At 56.7% G+C, this 17,064-nt stretch overlaps 1 protein-coding gene across 1 annotated transcript in view; it reads right to left on the bottom strand.

Annotated features, from left to right (window-relative positions):
• Positions 1–16,487, bottom strand: part of Prrx2 (paired related homeobox 2) — a 30,420-nt gene extending 13,933 nt beyond the window's left edge. Inside the window, exon 1 of the mRNA XM_042681189.1 lies at positions 16,241–16,487. Within this exon, the coding sequence (XP_042537123.1) occupies positions 16,241–16,487 (247 nt within the window). The remainder of the gene's footprint in view (positions 1–16,240) is intronic.
• Between the last annotated feature and the right edge of the window lie 577 nt (positions 16,488–17,064).

Raw genomic sequence — 17,064 nt, 5'->3', positions numbered from 1 at the left:
TGGAATTTGTCCATGGCATGGCCCTCTGTCCCCTCCTCTCTGTGGAGGGGGCTTTACTGGGAGGTGTGCCACATCAAAGGCTCTCACCCACCCTTACACGGGTAGGAAAGCCTCCCTGCCCCCAGCTGCTTACACAAAGGCCTGTGTAGAACTTTCCTATTAATACCCCTTGAATTCACATGGACTGCCTGTTAACTGGGCCTGTCAGAAACTCTGGATTTTAGAACAAAACCACTTTCAAAGGCTTGGGGCCTGCAGGTAATAATCTTTCCTATGGCCACAGTGAACATGTCAGACATCCAAATGGGCAGGGAGAGAGGCCTTTTTACTTTCCAGCCACGTCCTGCATTAAAGGTTCCAAGCTGGTGGAGCCCTCTCCCCCCCCACCCCCCGCCTTCCAGCAAGGATGTAGGGGCCTGGAATTGGAACTCAAGCCACCCAAGGAGAGGGTCGGCTTCTCAGACCCTTTGCTTTCCTCCTCAGAGGGCTCCATGTAGAAGAAGCCAAGCTGCAGTCTGGTCAAGAGGGATCTGGAGCCAGTGACAGAAAACCCAGGAGGAAACCACTTCCATCTGTCTCTCTGTCTGCCTTTTGTCTGAACAACAGAACAACAGAGCTCGTAGCCAGGTACCAGTGGCTCACGCCTGTCATCCTAGCTACTCAGTGAGGTTTGAAGCCAGCCAGGACAGGAAAGTCCATAAGACTCTTATCTCCAATTAACCACCAAAAAGCCAGAAGTGGAGGTGTGGCTCAAGAGGTAGCACTCCAGGCTAGAGCAAAAAAGCCAAGGGAGAGCATCCAGGTCTTGATTTCCAGCCCCCATCCAATATGAAAGGAGTGAGACTCAGCCACAAGACAATCCTCACAAACTGCACCTGTATGACTCTGTAGCCCGGTTGAGGGCCTCTTGCTGGAGATGCCAAGGCCACAGTCTTGGGGTATCAGATAGCTGAGCTCCAGCTCTATAGCTGTGGGCTCCTCACTCCAAATGAGCCTGTTTTTCCTCTGCAGGGTGGCTATAGAGGTAAGTAGGCTCAGCAGGGTCCAGAAGGGAGAAGTCTGCAGGTGGGCGGGGCATCTCGCTTCCCAGCCTTTTCATTGGAGCCTGGCCTGGCCTGCCCCGCCCCCCAGAAGAGTTCCACATCCAGACTCTCATTATTCCTAAGAGGAGCCTGGGCTGGCCGCTTGGTGATCAGCCTGGAGGACCGACTGGCCAAAGCCATCCAGCCATTGAGGGGAACCAGCAGGATTCAAAGCAAACCAAGTGCACTTCATACTGAAGTCTGGACTGCTCTAGCAGCTCAGAGCAGAACTGGAAGAAAAAGGGGGCAGGAAGTCTGAGCCTGGAGTGACAGGCCACAGGGGTGTCTCCCTGTGCTAGAACACCAGCTACCCCGAAACCTCAGTACATGCCAGGCCTCATGAGACCAAATCTGGAAGCTCCACATATCGAGAGGCTGCGTGTGAAGCACTAACTGTGATTCAGGGCCGTTCAGGAGATCCTTCCCTCCCAGCTGTGAGCAATATCAGGGCCAGGAGGCCCCCTGAGGCCAGCCAGGGTCCCTGCAAAGGTCCAGAGAAGCCACACCCCACACCCATTTCAGCCAATCCGCAACCAGATTCTCTCTGTCACTGTGATTGGTTCAGAGCTGGGCAGGGACCCAATCAAGAGTACAGTGAGACTTTTGCTGGGACTTCACACCTCAAATCTGCAGTGAAGGACTGGGAAGGTCTTGCCTTGCATGCCTGAGGCCCTGGGTTCGATTCCTCAGCACCACAGAAGCAAAAAGAAAAAAGCCGGAAGTGGCGCTGTGTCTCAAGTGGTAGAGCACTAGCCTTGAGCTGAAGAGCTGAGGAACAGTGACCAGGCCCAGAGTTCAGGCCCCACGACTGGACCCAAAAAAAAAAAAAAATGCAGCAAGAGCAGCACAGACTCGCCCTCTCCTCTGCTCCCAGCCCCGCCCCTGCCACATGGGCCTGTGGGTCGCTAGCCCAGCTAGGCCAACAGGTGGCATTTTGCAGGCTGCTTGAGGGGTGGGGGCTCCCCTAACAAGCCTGCCTTGGGAGACCCCAATTAGGGGCACTGTGGAGTGGACTTGAACCCCACCTCTGCTGAGTGGGTGCTGGATGGGTAGCTTTGCGGTGATGACACCCCACTTATAATGGCAAGCTCCCTAAGGCTGAGAGGAGGATGTCTCCCAGTGCCTGCCCAGGAAAGGGGGAGCGGGAGGGGGAATCTGGAGGGCTTCTCACTGAAATGCGGGAATGTGGACCTCCTTTCATGGGGGGGGGGGCGCCTGGTGTGGGAGCCCTTAGTGGGAGCTGATTCGCTGCTGTCGTGAAGGAAGGGGCTCTCAGGAGGAGGGCGACTTCACCCTTCACGTTCAGGGTGCCTCGGCAGGCCCTGTTACAGCGAGTGGAGGGGAAGGTGAAGCCAGCGGCTTGATGGAACCCGGAAGGCCAAGCCCAACCCAACTATCCCCCCCCTGCCCTCCCTCCCCTGCCCTCCCTCCCCTGCCCTCCACCCACGCTCTTGTCCGTCTGCTGTGCCAAAGGCTGTGTGGGTTGGAGATACCCGAGCTGTCCCCTGAGGAAGGGCAGAGGCTTGTCGAGAGGGGTGTAGACCCCCCAAAATCTCAGCCCTGACAGTGGGGTAAACAGCTCCGCCCCAGGGCGGGCTGGGGTGGAGAGACGGAGTTTTTCCTTAATATGGACCTAAGTACTGAGAAGTTGCGGGTCCTTGGGGATCTGCAGTTGCCAAGGATATGGCTTTGTCCTCAGCCCACGAGGGAAGTGCAATGGAGCTCCAAACAACAGCAACGATAGTCACAATAACAGAAACCACGCCTGCGGGGCAGGCATCATCATCACCCCACTTTCCAGAAGAAGCAGTTGAGGCCGGGAGGTCATAGCCCCTTGGGGAGAGGGGGGAGAGGACACTGATTCCCTGGCAGAGCCCCGGACCTCCCCTTCCAGAGACACCTCTGGCAAGTGAGGGCCACAGCTCCAAATCAGGGGTATGCCTGTCCCCGTGGGAAATCAGAAAGGAAAACTCTAGATGTGGAGGGCAGCCCACTCCCCCACACCACCACTGATGGGCGGTGAAGAAGGTAGTGAGCGGTCACACAGCAAGAAAGCTGCCAGCGACTCCCCCAGGCCTGTGAGTCCTGTGGGGGTCGGGTGGCCTCACCCCGGCTCTCCGGAGTAGAGCTGGTCCTCTCTGGCCAGGGCTCCCACCCCCCCATCCCGTCTGGCCCACCCGCCCTCAGACCTCACCCCCCCCTTCACTCAGAGTCCATCTGGTTCTAGTTTGGGGTGGAGGGCGGGTGGAGGTTTATGGAGAAGCTGAGAGCTGGCACCCAAGCCCAGATGTTCACCCCTTTCCTCGGTGCCCCCCAGCTCTGTGCCTTTCCCTCCTCTGGCAGGACCTAGGAGGCTCCTGATCAGCAGACCCCAGCACCGCTTGGCATTGGGGGAATCCTGCTTTGACACTGAGGTCCTGGGTAAAGGAGGACAGTGCAGGACAGCGCAGAAGCTATGCCTGGCTGTCTGGGAGCGTGTGCGCATGCTCGGGCCTGGGCGTCCCAGGCCTGGAGTCTGGCAGGCTGGAGCTGAGCGCGCATGTGCCGACCTAGTCTGCACCAGGCCCCGGAGTCTGCACATGTGAAAGTCAGGCGTGTTATCCACAGATCTCCTAGAAGTTGCAATTAATCTCTAATTTGAATTTTTAACCTCAAACACCACATTATAAAAATAGTTGTGCTGTGTTTTAGTGATGGTGTTGGTCACGAAATTAGACATGGTTACTTGGGAAATAAAGCGTGCTGCCTCCTTTCTGCACGGGGGCGGCGGCGGTGGGTCCAGCCGCAGCCAGGCTGGGCTGTGGACAGGGGTGTCTGTCCTGGGGGATTTGGGCCACCAGGCAATCATCAGGGCAGGTGCAGAGCAGGTGCAGAGCAGCTGGATCCTGAGGGCTGGGAACACTGAGGCAGACAGCTGTGTGTGTGCGCGCGCACGTGTGCACATGTGTGTGTGCGTATGCACGCGCACCAGAGCCCTAAGCTTTTTTGCTTAAGGCTAGCACTCTGCCACTTGAGCCACAGCTCCACTTCCAGTTTTGCTGGTTAATTGTAGTTAAGAGTCTAACAGACCTTCCTGCACTGGCTGGCCTTGAACTATAATCCTCAGATCCTAGCCTCCTGTGTAGCTGACAGGCCGTGAACCTCCTGGGCCTGGCAGCTTGTCCCCCTTTCAATACCAGCAAAGCCCCAGCACCAGCTCTGTGGGACATGGAATTCTGATCCACTCTCTGCTCCTAGGAGCCACTACAGAGTAGTTCTCCATCTGGGAAGGAAGTCTCCCCTCCTCCCAGCAATAAGGCAAGCCACCACCCCTAGTGGGGCCCCCACCCACCTCCTCATCCTCTCCTCCCAACAGCCAAAGGCCCCAGGGGCAGCGCCCAAGCCCACACCCACACCCACTTTGCCAAGGCGGAATGGGAGGCTCGGGGAGAGAAATGGTTTCCCCAGATCACTCAGCAAGCAAGACAGAGGTGGAGGCCAGAATCTCATAGCCCAGCCAGACCACACCCATCACGTCCCACCCCCAGAACGGTTGGCCCTCCCACCCCAGAGGACCCAAGGGAACTGTCTGGGGCTGACTCTCAGTTCTTTCTGGCTGCGTTGGGACAGCTGGGAGGGCCCTCGGTCCCTGCCCAAGGATTTTGCCTGCTGCCTGCCTGCCTGAGCCAGGAACAGCCCTGGTTTCATTCTATCAACCCCTGCTCCAGTGTGGGGAACCTTCTCGCTCAGCCTCCTCTGAAGGAGGCGAGGAGAGGGCAGAAGGAGCTCAGCCTGAGGTTCCAACCAAGCAGAAAGGGGGAAAAGAGGAGATACAGGAGGGGCAAAATGAGATACTGAGGCCTGGAAGGCGGCTCAGTGGTGGAGCGCTCGCCTGGCATGCATGAGGCCCTGGGTTCGATTCCTCAGCACCACATACACAGAAAAAGCCAGAAGTGGAGCTGTGGCTCAAGTGGTAGAGTGCTAGACTTGAGCAAAAGAAGCTCAGGCACAATGCACAGGCCCTGAGTTCAAGTCCCCAGGACTGGCAAAAAAAAGAAAAGAAAAGAAAAGAAACTAGCTCAAGTCTCAACTTCCCAATCTAGAAAACGGATCCATAGACTGTCTATATAGCCGGGTGCTGGTGGCTCACTCCTGTAATCCTAGCTACTCAGGAGGCTGAGATCTGAGGGTGGCAACATGGTACAGCATAAAGAGGCTCAGGGACAGCACCCAGGCCCTGAGTTCAAGCCCCATGACAAAAAAAAAAAAAAAAAAAAAAATGACTGTCTATATCAAGTAGGGGATGGATACAGGATCTGCAGCCTGACTGGCCAGGACAACCTTCCTCCTCGCGCTAATGATGTTTCTACGCGAGTCACTGTAGACTTGTAACACTCGATCCTGGCGTTAGGTAGTAAATTCATCACCAGCCATGGTTGCTCAGGGCCTCTGTGTACATGCTCCTCCGCTGCCCTCCCAGATAGGTGCAGTGGGTCTCGCAGACAGGGGTGGGTGAGCCTGCCCTGCCTCTGGCTGGAGTCGGCTCCTAGGCCTCCCCACTCCCAACTCAAGATCTGGGCTTCCTGAAGTAGTTCAGACCTCAGAACTGAGGTAGACCAGCCCAGTTGGCCGGGTAGCGGTGAGTGAGACAAGGATATCCCAGGAAGCTCGGGACTACAAGGACACAACTTTGGTCCCCACACCAGCCACTGGCTCCCCACATGCTGGGAGACCCTTGCTTATAGCAAGGGCTCCTGGGGAGAGGCTGATGACCCCAGGACCTCCTGTTCCAGCTCCATTCTGCAGTTCCGTTTCCTCTAGGAGGCTGGCAAGCTAGGGGTCATAGGCCCTCAGAGTAACCAGGACAGCTCCTTCACTCTAGCCCTACCTGTTCCTGCGTCCTGCAGGGACCCATGATGCCACTCCCCACTTTCCACACCTTGACAGAGAGACTAGAAAGTGGTCCCCTTAGCTGGGCACCACCGGTGGCTCAGGCCTGTCATCCCAGCTACTCAGGAGACTGAGATTGGAGGATTCCAGTTCAAAACCAGCCTGGGCAGAAAAGCCCAAGAGACTCTTATCTGTACTTAGCCAGTAAAACAAAGCAACAACAACAAAAACAGAAGTGGAGGTGTGTGGCTCAAAGTGGTAGAGCTTTCAGCAAAAAAAAAAAAAAAAAAATGAGGCTAAAAGACAATACCTGGGCCCCAAGTTCAAGCCCCAGTACCAACACAAGAAAAGGAAAAGAAAAGAAAAGAAAAAGTGGCTTTTTATCTCCCAATTCCATCCAGACATGAAATTTCCAACCCCTGCCACAGGATTCTTTAAACAAGCCTGCTTTCGGCTGACATTAGAGCCTGCCTTTTCTTTTTTCCTTCCCTGTGAAACAAGAGAGTCCATTTTTACTTCTTGTCTCCGGCAATTTCCCGCTTGGAGCCCTGACAGTCTCCTGGCTTGGCTATGGTGGCCAGAGAGCTGACTCTGCTGGAGGATCTGGCCTTCCAATTAAAACATCATGTCGCTAGGAAACACAGTTTCCTGAGGTGGGGGACTCCCTGGCTCACCCCATCCCTGCCCCACAAACACAGAAGGACCCAGAGTCCCCTCCCTGATTGGATCAAGGTCAACTCAGGTGGATGCAAGAAAAAAGGAGCCCAGATTCTGGCTCTGTGGGATCACTGAGTCTTCCCAGGGTGACCCAGGGGATGGTGTCAACTTTCTGAGCTTCTGTTTTCTCAGCTATGATAGGATAATGCTGTACCTCACTCATAAGATCCTATATGGGAGCACTAGGTGAATGAATGGATGGATGGATGAATGAGTCCCACCAGCTTTCTTAGAGGTAGAGAATGGAGCCTGTCTTGGTAGGAAGGGGGAACATGGAGTAAAATGTTAGTCTCTTAGAATAAGGCAAGAAAGCCAGGCACCAGTGGCTCACGCCTGTCATTCTATCTTCTCAGGAGGCTGAGATCTGAGATTTGTGATTCAAAGCCAGCCCGGGCACTCTTATCGCCAATAAACCACCAGAAAACCAGAAGTGGCGCTGTGGCTCAAGTGGTAGAGCGCTCGCCTTGAGCTGAAGAGCTGAGGGACAGCGCCCAGCCCAGAGTTCAAGCCCCAGGACCGGGAAAAAAAAAAAAGAAGGTAAGATGTCTTCGAGATGCGTTCTCTGGTTTTCACTGCGGTCTGGAATGTAGCCCTTCCTCCTCCAGGTTTGAACTGTGAGACCAGACTTTGGGTCCCAGGAGGCACCAGGCCTGCGGAGCTCTGACCTGGAAAGTCTGCAGCTTGAGGCCTCTCCGGCTTCCAAGGAGTGGGGTCACAGACGGGGCTTTGCAGAGCCGCCAGCCTCCACGTGGGCAGGGAGAGGTCCCCCTCTCTCATATAAGCACCTCTTGGCTGGGAGTCCTCCAAGGGCAGGACTGTGGCTCATCACCTCTGAGCCTTGGGCTGCAGGGTCAATCAAAGTATATTGTAGGGCTGGGAAGGTGGCTCAGTGGGTAGAGTGCTTGTCTCGCATGCATGAGGCCCTGGGTTTGATTCCTCAGCCCAGCATCAGCAGAAAAAAAGCCAGAAGTGGTTCTGTGGCTCAAATGGTAGAGCGCTCACCTTGAGCTGAAGAGCTGAGGGACAGCGCCCAGGCCCAGAGTTCAGCCCCCAGGACCGACAAAAAAAAGTATATTGTAGCCGGGCACTGGTAGCTGATGCCTGTCATGCTAGCTCCTCAGGAGGCTGAGATTTGAGAACTGAAGTTCTAAGTCAGCGAAAAGCCAGAAGTGGAACTGTGGCTCAAGTGGTAGAGAGCCAGCCTTGAGTGTAAAAAGCTAAGGGCCTTGAATTCAAGCCCCCACCACCAGCAGCATGGGTGCATTTGCATGTGCGTGCGCGCGCGCGCGCGCGCACACACACACGCAAAAACAAATAAGTGTGTCCTGGACTCTGGGTCCAAGAAGAAGCCTGGCTTCTCCACTGGCTGTGAGACTTGGAGCCAGTCACTAAACCTCTCTGTGAAAACCCTCTTTCACAGTATTTCTACCTGCCAAGCATTCTGCGACCACTCCTTCCCACACCTCGCAAACTCCCTGCGGGGGCCGATCCTCCTCCCTGCATGGGGAACACAGAAGAGGGACATGCCAATGTCACATGGCTGGTCTGGGACCAGCCAGGCCTGTGCCATGCTTACAGTGGAGAGCTGCAGAGCCCCAATCCAGGGACACGTCCTTTGCATTCAGACCTCAGAGGAAACACTGAGGCAGAGAAAGAAAAGGAGAAGGAGATCCTGGGGCCCACGGGAGCCGGCCAGGGCCTTGGCGCGCAGAGGGGCCCCCAAACCTGCGCCCTGCACGCCGGGCTGCCCACGGCCCATCTTGAGAGCATTAGGGGCCTCTGTGGACAGCTGTTTTGTGTTACGTGTTATTTGTTAGTCTAATGAGACGAGGTGCGCCGGCTTTCAAGACGCGGTCTGCGTGCTGTGGGGGTTTTATATGGCGGCAGGGAGCCCACGAGGCCCCTGCCAGGCCCGCCCGCCCGGCGGCGCCCGCTTTGATTCTGACGTTCGCAACCATCGGCGTGGTAATTCCAGCTCTGGTTAAATGTCATTTTTAATAACGCCATCTCTGGGGTGTGCATGTCTGTGCCCACAGCAAAAAAGGAAGGCTAGCCACGGGGGAGGTGGGGGAAGGGGGGAGGGGACCGCAGCTGAGAGCCCAGGCAGGGAGGTGGGGGGAGGGGGTGCTGAGGATAATCTGGGGAGAGATGGCTGTCTCCTGGGGGTGGGGGGGGGACAGTGGATGTCCAACACACACCCCCAAAGTGGCCTCTCCAGGGGAGCTGGGAGGTGTGATGGGCAAAGTGGGGGTAGGATAGGCAGGAAGGGTGGGCAGGAGGCCAGAAGATCTTTCCAGAGTGGCAGAGATCCTTCGCTCCACAGTGAGGCTTCTGGCTGGCCCAGCTCCTCCCTGGCTCTGTGATGCTGGAGTCAGACTCGCCCCTCAAGATGCCCCTTACCCCATGGGCACAGTCTGAGTGCCGCACACAGCGAAGGCCCACACCTTCCCCTGCACCCCACAGAGCGGCTTCCAGCCCGGCCAGGCTTCCCGGGCCTTGGGGCTTGGCCCCCGCCTCTCCTGTACGCTCAGTCCTTCTGGATTCTCCAGATCTTCCCAGCCTTATTTCCACGGGGCATCTGCCGGGTCCCTCCCCACAGGATGGTTTCCTACTTGGGTAAACTGAGAGCAAGGAGGTGCAGCATCAGCTCTGGGAGAAGCTTCAGCAGAACAAAGAAAACACCCCGTGGGCATTAGACGTGTTGTCCAGCTGTGGGCCCTGAGGGATGGAATCCTCGGGCCTAGAAACCAGCATTTCAGCCAGCTTCACAGGGCTAACTGCGACTCCCAGGGCCTCAAAACCATGGCAGAGCCGGGCGCCATGGTTCACACCTGTAACCCAAAGATCTGAGGATCAAGGTTTGAAGCCAAGCAGGTCAGACAAATCTGAGAGACTCTTATCTCCAATGAACCAGCCAAAAGTGGGAAGTGGACCTGTGTGCAGTGGTAGAATGCCAGGCTTGAGTGAAAATGCCCCGAGTTCAAGCCCCAGGACCAATACAAAATAAATAAAACAAAGCAGAAATAAATAGTCCACCCTTCATTTACACACGAGGAACGCAGGCCTAGCAAGGCGGGCTGGGCAAGCAAGGGGAGAGCCCCGATTTCGTGACTCCTAGTCTGGGGTCCTGCTTGCTCCTCTTGAGCAGTGACATCACAGATGTGGCCCCTCCCACAACCCCAGCCACGGAAGCTCTGGTTCCATCCTGGGTGGAACCGCCCCAGCCCTCCCTGCTTCACACCCAGGACCACCAAAGATGACAGCCCTCGCCCGGCAGTCCCCTGCCCAAGCCCAGCCTTCTGGGCTTCTTGGCTTCTCAACAAGTCATACCTCCCTCCAAGACCCTCCCATCGTACCCCCAAAACTGGAAGGTGCCGGCTGCCATCTCCCCCCTCCCAGCCCCAGAAACACAAATCCATCACAAAGAAAGACCCAAAATAATGTCTTCCAGAGCCTGCCTCATTTTTAGGATACAATAAAAGCTATCATTACCCGTAAAGGGCCTCGTGTGGGCCGGGTCCTGTCAGCGCGGAGGCCCCAGGAGCCCGGCTGGGAAGGAACAGCTTCCCAGATGTGGAACCGTGGGACCTGGCAGCGCACACACTGGCGCCCGTGCCCGCCCAGCTCCTAGGTCGGCTTGAATGGAAGCGGCGCCCGGGGTGACCCGGACGGCTCTCCCTGCTGTGCCTGCCACCGTCTGCCACATCCTGGGACGTGGAAGTAGTTCTGTCCCCCCCCCCCCCATGAGTGCCTCCTCCCCCGCCCCCCGTCACCTCCCTTACCTGCTGAAAGCTGGTGATGCCCTGTCTCTGAGCCAGGGCTCAGCACAGCCTGGAAGTTGGCCCCGCTATCTCCTGCACATGGCCGGGTGTGTCCACTTGGCCACTCCCTGGCTGTCCTGGCCGCCCTGGTCTCCAAGAGCCTCGGTGTGATCTTCTAGGCCAGGCTGGAGCTTCATGATAGGGGTGTGTGTGTGTGTGTGTGTGTGTGTGTGTGTGTGTGTGTGTGTGTGTGTGTGTGTGTGTGTGTGTGTGTGTGTGTGTGTGTGTGTGTGTGTGTGTGTGTGTGTGTGTGTGTGTGTGTGTGTGTGTGTGTGTGTGTGTGTGTGTGTGTGTGTGCGCGCGCTGGGACTAGGGTTTAAACTTAGGGCCTAGGCACTTCGTGATGAGTGTGTGTGTGTGTGTCAGGACTAGGGTTTAAACTCAGGGCCTAGGCACTGTCCCTGAGCTTTGTCACTCAAGGCTGGCTCTCACCACTTGAACCACAGTTCCACTTCCAGTTTTTCCCTGTAGGTAAGTAAAAGACTTTCCTGCTTGGGCTGGCTTTGAACCACAGTCCTCAGATCTCAGACTTCTGAGTGGCTGGGATTACAGATGTGAGCCACTGGTACCCAGCAAGCTAACTCTTCTTAACTCACCCGCCTGAGTCTGCTTCTAGCCAGAGTCTGCCCTTGTCCTAGGTCTGGGACTCCGTGAAACTCTGCCAAATTCTGTCTTGTCCAGCCTGACCTCAGGGCCCTGCACAGGACAAAGCCACCAAAGCCCCTACCTTCTTGTCTCAGAAACCCTGGAGATGTAGAAGGCCCATGCCCTGCCTCTCTACCCTCCCTCATTCCCAAGCCCCGCAGGGTGTTCCCCAACCACCAGGGAGGGGAGGCCTGCTCCCACTTCCCCCAACTCGGCTGTGGGGACCCTGGGCTGCACGGGAGAGAAAGGCCGTCCTGGCTCCCAGCTGTGGGGCCTCAGGCAAGTTGCTTTACCTCTCTAAGCTTCTGAACAACAGGGCAGAAATCCAGTGCTGCCTGGCTGAGGGGTTACGGCTTGCACCTTAGAAGCAAGAGACCCTTTTTTTTTTTTTTTTTTTTGTCAGTCATGGGGTTTGAACTCTGGGCTGGACGCTGTCCCTGAGCTCTTCAGCTCAAGGCAAGTGCTCTACCACTTGAGCCACAGCACCACTTCCAGTTTTCTGGTGGTTCACTGGAGATAAAGAGTCTCATGGACTTTCCTGCCCAGGCTGGCTTTGAACCTCGGTCTTCAGCTCTCAGCCTTCTGAGTAGCTAGGATGACAGGCGTGAGCCACCAACAACGCCCAGTCGCAGAGACCCTTTATGAGCTTCTACTCTATGCCCCGCGGTCTCGGCAGGCCACACCCACTCAGAGCTGGCCAGGAGGGAAGTCAGTGAATGGCCATACTGAGGTTCTTTTTAGGTCTCCAGGTGAGCACACACAGGTGTTGGCACTGCTGCTCCTAAAGACAGAAGAGCAGAAGGTGGAGGGAAAGGGAGTCAGGCACCTTTCAATGCCTGGTTCTGGAGACCCTCTTGTTTGTTACACCATCTCCATCAGAGCCCCGCTCCTGTCCTAAAGGCCAGCTTTTGTTGATGCCCTGTTTCAAACTCAGTTATGAGAAATCCAGTTAAAACCTGCAGCCAGAGCCGAGTGCTGAGGCTCAGGGTCCAGTGCTGAGGCTCACGCCTATAATCCTAGTTAGTTGAGAGGTGGAGATCAGGAGATTGAGGCTGCCCAGCATCCCAGCTATAGGGGAAGTGCCGTGTCTGGGCTCTGTGCCTGTTACCCCTAGGGATACAGGGAAGCACAAACAGGAAGATCTCAGTCCAGGACAGCCTGGGCAAAACTGAGACCCTATGTCAAAAATAAACAAGGCCATTGTCAGTGATTCATACCTATAGTCCTAGCTACTGAGGGGGCTGAGATCTGAGGATCGAGGTTCAAAGCCAGCCCAGGCAGGAGAGTGTATGAGACTCTTATCTCTAACCACCAGAAAACCAGGAGTGGCGCTGTGGTTGAAAGGTCTAGAGCACTAGCCCTGAAGGGACAGCACCCAGGCCCTGAGTTCAGTTAATTAATTAAGTAGCCAAGTGATTGTAGCTTATGCCTGTAATCCTAGCTACTCAAGAGGCTGAGATCTGAGGATTGCAGATAGCAGTTCAAAGCCACTCAGGCAGAAAAGTCCATGAGACTCTTACTCCATTTAACCAGCAAAAAGCCATAAACGGGAGCATGACTCAAGTGGCAGAATACCAGCCTTAAGGGCAAAAGCTAAGGGACTGAGTTCCAGACCCAGTGCTGGCAAAATAAATAATCAAGGTGGTGCTGCGCTGATGGCTCACACCTATCATCTTAGCTACCCAGGGGCCTGAGATCTGAGAATCAAAGCTCAAAGCCAGCCTAAGCAGATAAATGTGAGAAACTCTTAAGTGGTAGAGCACCAGCTGTGCTGGGAAAAGTTAAGAAAGATTGAGAGATCCCAAGTTCAAGCATGCACACATACTATCATGTACACACACACACACACACACACACACACACACACACACACACACACACACACACACACACACACACACAGAGTCAAAAGGGGGCTGAAGCATAGCTCAAGTGGTTGAGTGCCTGCTAGCATAGCCAACCATGAGGCCCTAATTCAATCCCTATTTCTGCAAAAAAGAAAGAGAGAGAGAGAGGAAGGAAAGAAAGGAAGAAAGAAAAAGAAAGGAAGAAAGAAAGAAAAAAAGAAAGAAAGCAAGAAAGAAAGGAAGGAAGGAAGAAAAAGAAAGAAAGTGAATTATTATATGATCCAGTAATTCCACTTCTGGAAACATATTCCAAAGAATTAAAAGCAGTTATTTGCACACAGTGCTGACAGCCATACATGCTGACAGCAATGTTGTTTATAATTGGTAACAACTCAAGTACCTACCACTAAGTAGGTAAATGAACACAGGTACGTTACATCAACGCAATGGAACATTACACAACCTTCAAAAGGAAAGAAATGTGGACGCATGCTCCATCGACAAACCTTAGACATTATGCTACATAAAATATGCCAGACCCAAAAAACCAGAGTATAATTTCACATCTATGAATGACCACGATTAGTCAGTTCACAGACAGGAAGTAGAAGGGGGAATGCTGGGTGGGGAGACAGGAGACAGGTTTGGGAGGACGTGATCCTCTTTTCAGGAGATGGGTGATGGCGGTAATGCTTATGTAACAATGTGAACACGTTCAATGCCACTGATTTGATTTGTACTCTTAGCAGGGGAAGGAAGGAAGGAAGGAAGGAAGGAAGGAAGGAAGGAAGGAAGGAAGGAAGGAAGGAAGGAAGGAGGAGCGAGGGAGGGAGCGAGGGAGGGAGCGAGGGAGGGAGCGAGGAGGAAGGGGGGAAATCTCTTTAGGAACTACCATGACCTCCTGAAGTGCATCCTGGGCTTTTCCCAAGCAGGTTCCAACCCTGTGCCATGCACAAGGGCTTCCCTGGCTGGGGGCCTCACCCCTGCCTGGCTCCAGGGGCTGTGTTTATTTGCACAGTGTGTCCACGTTCCGGTTTCCGCCCTGCCCACAGGAGGGAATGCTTTAAAGAAACTCTGGATTATTAATGTGGTTTCTTTTGTTGTAAGTCACTGAAAAAGGCAGCGGACAAGGGTTTATTTTCCTATCGCGGTTGGCGTATTTCAGCGCCCAGGCACAGCTCTTGGCGTTTGATTTGGGAGGAACCCGAGACCCTCAGTTTGTTTTGAGTCACCGGTGAAGCCACAGCGGCCAGGGCCAGAGGAGGGGGCGGGAGCGGATACTGGGAAGCCTTTGGCAGGAGGGTGGGACTGGATGGAGGAGCAAGATGGTAAAACAAAAGCCACGGAGTGACCCTGGTTTTCTGAACTAGCTACACTGGCAGACTGGAAAAGCATCCCTTTGCTACTTCATTTGTTTCTCCAGCAACTTTTCTTTTTCTACCAGAAGGCCGCTCATCTCTCTGCCAGTCTCTCTTGTTGTACCTCGGAAAGGCCCAGAAGTCACCGGAAAACCCACTTCCAAGTGTGTGTGGGACCTCACTGTCAGAAACCCAAGATGGGGAGATAGCACCCTTGTGACCCGAGTTCTGGTACCGCAGGATCTGGCTACATGTGTGTACAGGCACACGTGTGTGTGAGTGTGTGTGGTATTGGCAATGGAACCCAGGCCAGGGTCACCAGCCTGAGCCCCCTCTTGTCTCTTTTTCTTTCTGTCCCTCCCCCTGCAGCATCTTCCTCTCTCCCCACCTCGATCTCACTCATCAGAGGTAAACCAGGGCCTCCCTTACCCAGGCGGGAGGGACCTGGTCCTCAGCCCCTGGCTGCGCTGAACCTTTCCATTGGGGCCTTCAACCCACACCTCCCAGGGTACATGAGCCAGGCGATTATCACCAGAGGTGGACAGGGCAGCCTGGCACCTGTGCCTCGGGGAAGGTGGGTACGGGGTAAGGGAGTGTGCCTTCCCTGAGCATGGCAGATGCAGGCTGGTGCAGTGAGGGCAGGTGTCCCCGGCACTCACAGGATCCAGTCTTAGGGGTCTAGATTTGTGATTATAGTTTTTGTCCATACTGGGGCTTGAACTCAGGGCCTTGTACTCTTGCTTAGATTTGCCACACAACCCTAGAGCTCTATCACTTGAGTCATAGCTCCACTTCTGGCTGTGTGTGTGTGTGTGTGTGTGTGTGTGTGTGTGTGTGTGTGTGGTTAGAAATAAGAGTTTCACAAGCTTTCCTGCCCCAGCTGGCTTCAAACCTTGATCCTCGGATCTCAGCCTCCTGAGTAGTTAGGATTACTGTCGTGGGCCACCAGCGCCTGACTAAAACCAGTCAGGTGACTGAGCTGCCATCACCTCCATCTGTCCTGAGAAGCTGAGACTCCCAGCCAGCCTGGGACCCTGAGGTGCAGAAAGTGGGTTCCCTGGGGATAGGGAACTGCCCACCCTTCCTTTCTCACCACAGATGTTTTGGGGAGCATAAAATAATCGGGTGGCACTTCTTCCTAGTCCCCACTGCAGGGGACAGGGTGGTGGCTTCAGACCACACCAGCTCCCAGGACTTGGGTGAGCAGCGGCCCTGGTCCTCCCGGCTGCTGCGTCTTCTCCCCACCCCCCACGCCTTCCTACCCAGGCCTCAGGACTCTGTGATCCTGTGAGGTTTTTTTTTTTAAACAGCCACTTGGGTGGATTGTTTGTTTTAAAAGCCCCTTCCTGATGACCTTTAACCTCTGCAGGGACGAGAGGCCTGGGGGAGGCACCTAGGAGGGCTCCCTGGGCAGACGAGGGGTGCCCCCCCCAGCAGCCTCCCTCCAAGAGCCCAGCCCGGTAGTGGCTGCGGGGGGGGGGGGGGGTGCATGGGGAGGGAGGAGGACCGAGTTTGAAGTCGACTGTGTGGTTCAGTCCCTTTGTCCCTCCGAAAGCCTCAGTTTCCCCGGCTGTAACATGCCAACACTTGCATTAGACCTTCTTCCAAGCTATGCGGGAATGGAGAGGCCGGGGCTGCCCTGGGCCCAAGGGTGGCCGCTTCCCCCGCGGTCACAGGGGTGGGCCTGCCCAGGAGCCGGGCCGAGAGCTCCGACGGCGCGGTCCGCCCATCACCGCGCAGCCGGGAAGCCTGCCGGCGTCCGGTGCCCTGGGGCGGCGCCCGGTAGGTGCCCCGCCCGGGGCCGCGTGGTCCCCGCGCCGCCCCCGGCCCCGCCGGCCCCGCCGCGCTCCCCGCGCCGGCTCCGGGCTCCGGTCCCGCGCGCCCCGGCCCGCCGCACTCACCGTCCTGCGGCGCCGCCTCGCTGCCGCTGCTGCCCCCGGACGGCTCCCGCGCGGCGCCCGCCCTCGCGCGGGCCCGGGCCGCGGGCTGCGCCGCCAGCCGCCCCGCCGCCTCCTCCAGGTCCAGGAGGTGGCTCACCGAGAAGTTGGTGCGCGCCTGGGCGCAGTCGCCGGGCCCCGGCGCGGGCGCGGGCGGCCCCGGCCCCGGCCCCGGCTGGTCGGGCGCGAAGGCGGCGGCCGCGCCGTCCATGCCGCCCCGCGCGTCCCGGCCGCCCGGCCCCGCCGGCCCCGCGCTGACGCCCGTCGGGGGTCAAGCTCGTCCTCCTCCCGCGGCGCGGGCGGGACGCACGGACGCACGGACGGACCGCCAGCTCCGCGCTGCGGCTCGGCCTCGCGCCGGCCTCCGGTCCCCACCGCCCCGCCCGGCCGCGGGGAGGGGGCCGCGTCCCCGGCGGGGCGGGGCGGAGCCCGGGGCGCGGGGGTCCTCCCCCTCGCAATTTAGTGGGTGGGCAGCTCCCGCAAGGAGGGTCCTGGGCCGCCGTAGGGGCTGCAGGTGGGGGCGACCCGGAGAGGGCGCCCCGGGACCGACCCGGCCGGAGCCCCAGCACCACCTCCGTCCTGATGGACAGTCCAGGGCTGCCCGGACCACCGGGGGCCGCACCCGGCCTCGGGCTCCCCCCTGCAGACCGAAAAAGCCCACCTACCCGAAAAAGGGCAAAGGCTGTCTCTTGGGGCCAGACGCACGCCCGTCATCCTGGCTACCCCGGAGGCTGAGATCTGAGGATCACAGTTCAAAGCCAACCTGAGTAAGAAAGTCCATGAAACTC

The sequence above is a fragment of the Dipodomys spectabilis genome, unplaced genomic scaffold, assembly GCF_019054845.1.
Source record: "Dipodomys spectabilis isolate Male_0828 unplaced genomic scaffold, ASM1905484v1 ptg000067l, whole genome shotgun sequence".
In the NCBI taxonomy this organism is placed as follows: domain Eukaryota; kingdom Metazoa; phylum Chordata; class Mammalia; order Rodentia; family Heteromyidae; genus Dipodomys; species Dipodomys spectabilis.
Note: the sequence above shows the minus strand (reverse complement) of the source record. Positions and strands in the feature narration are given on the sequence as shown.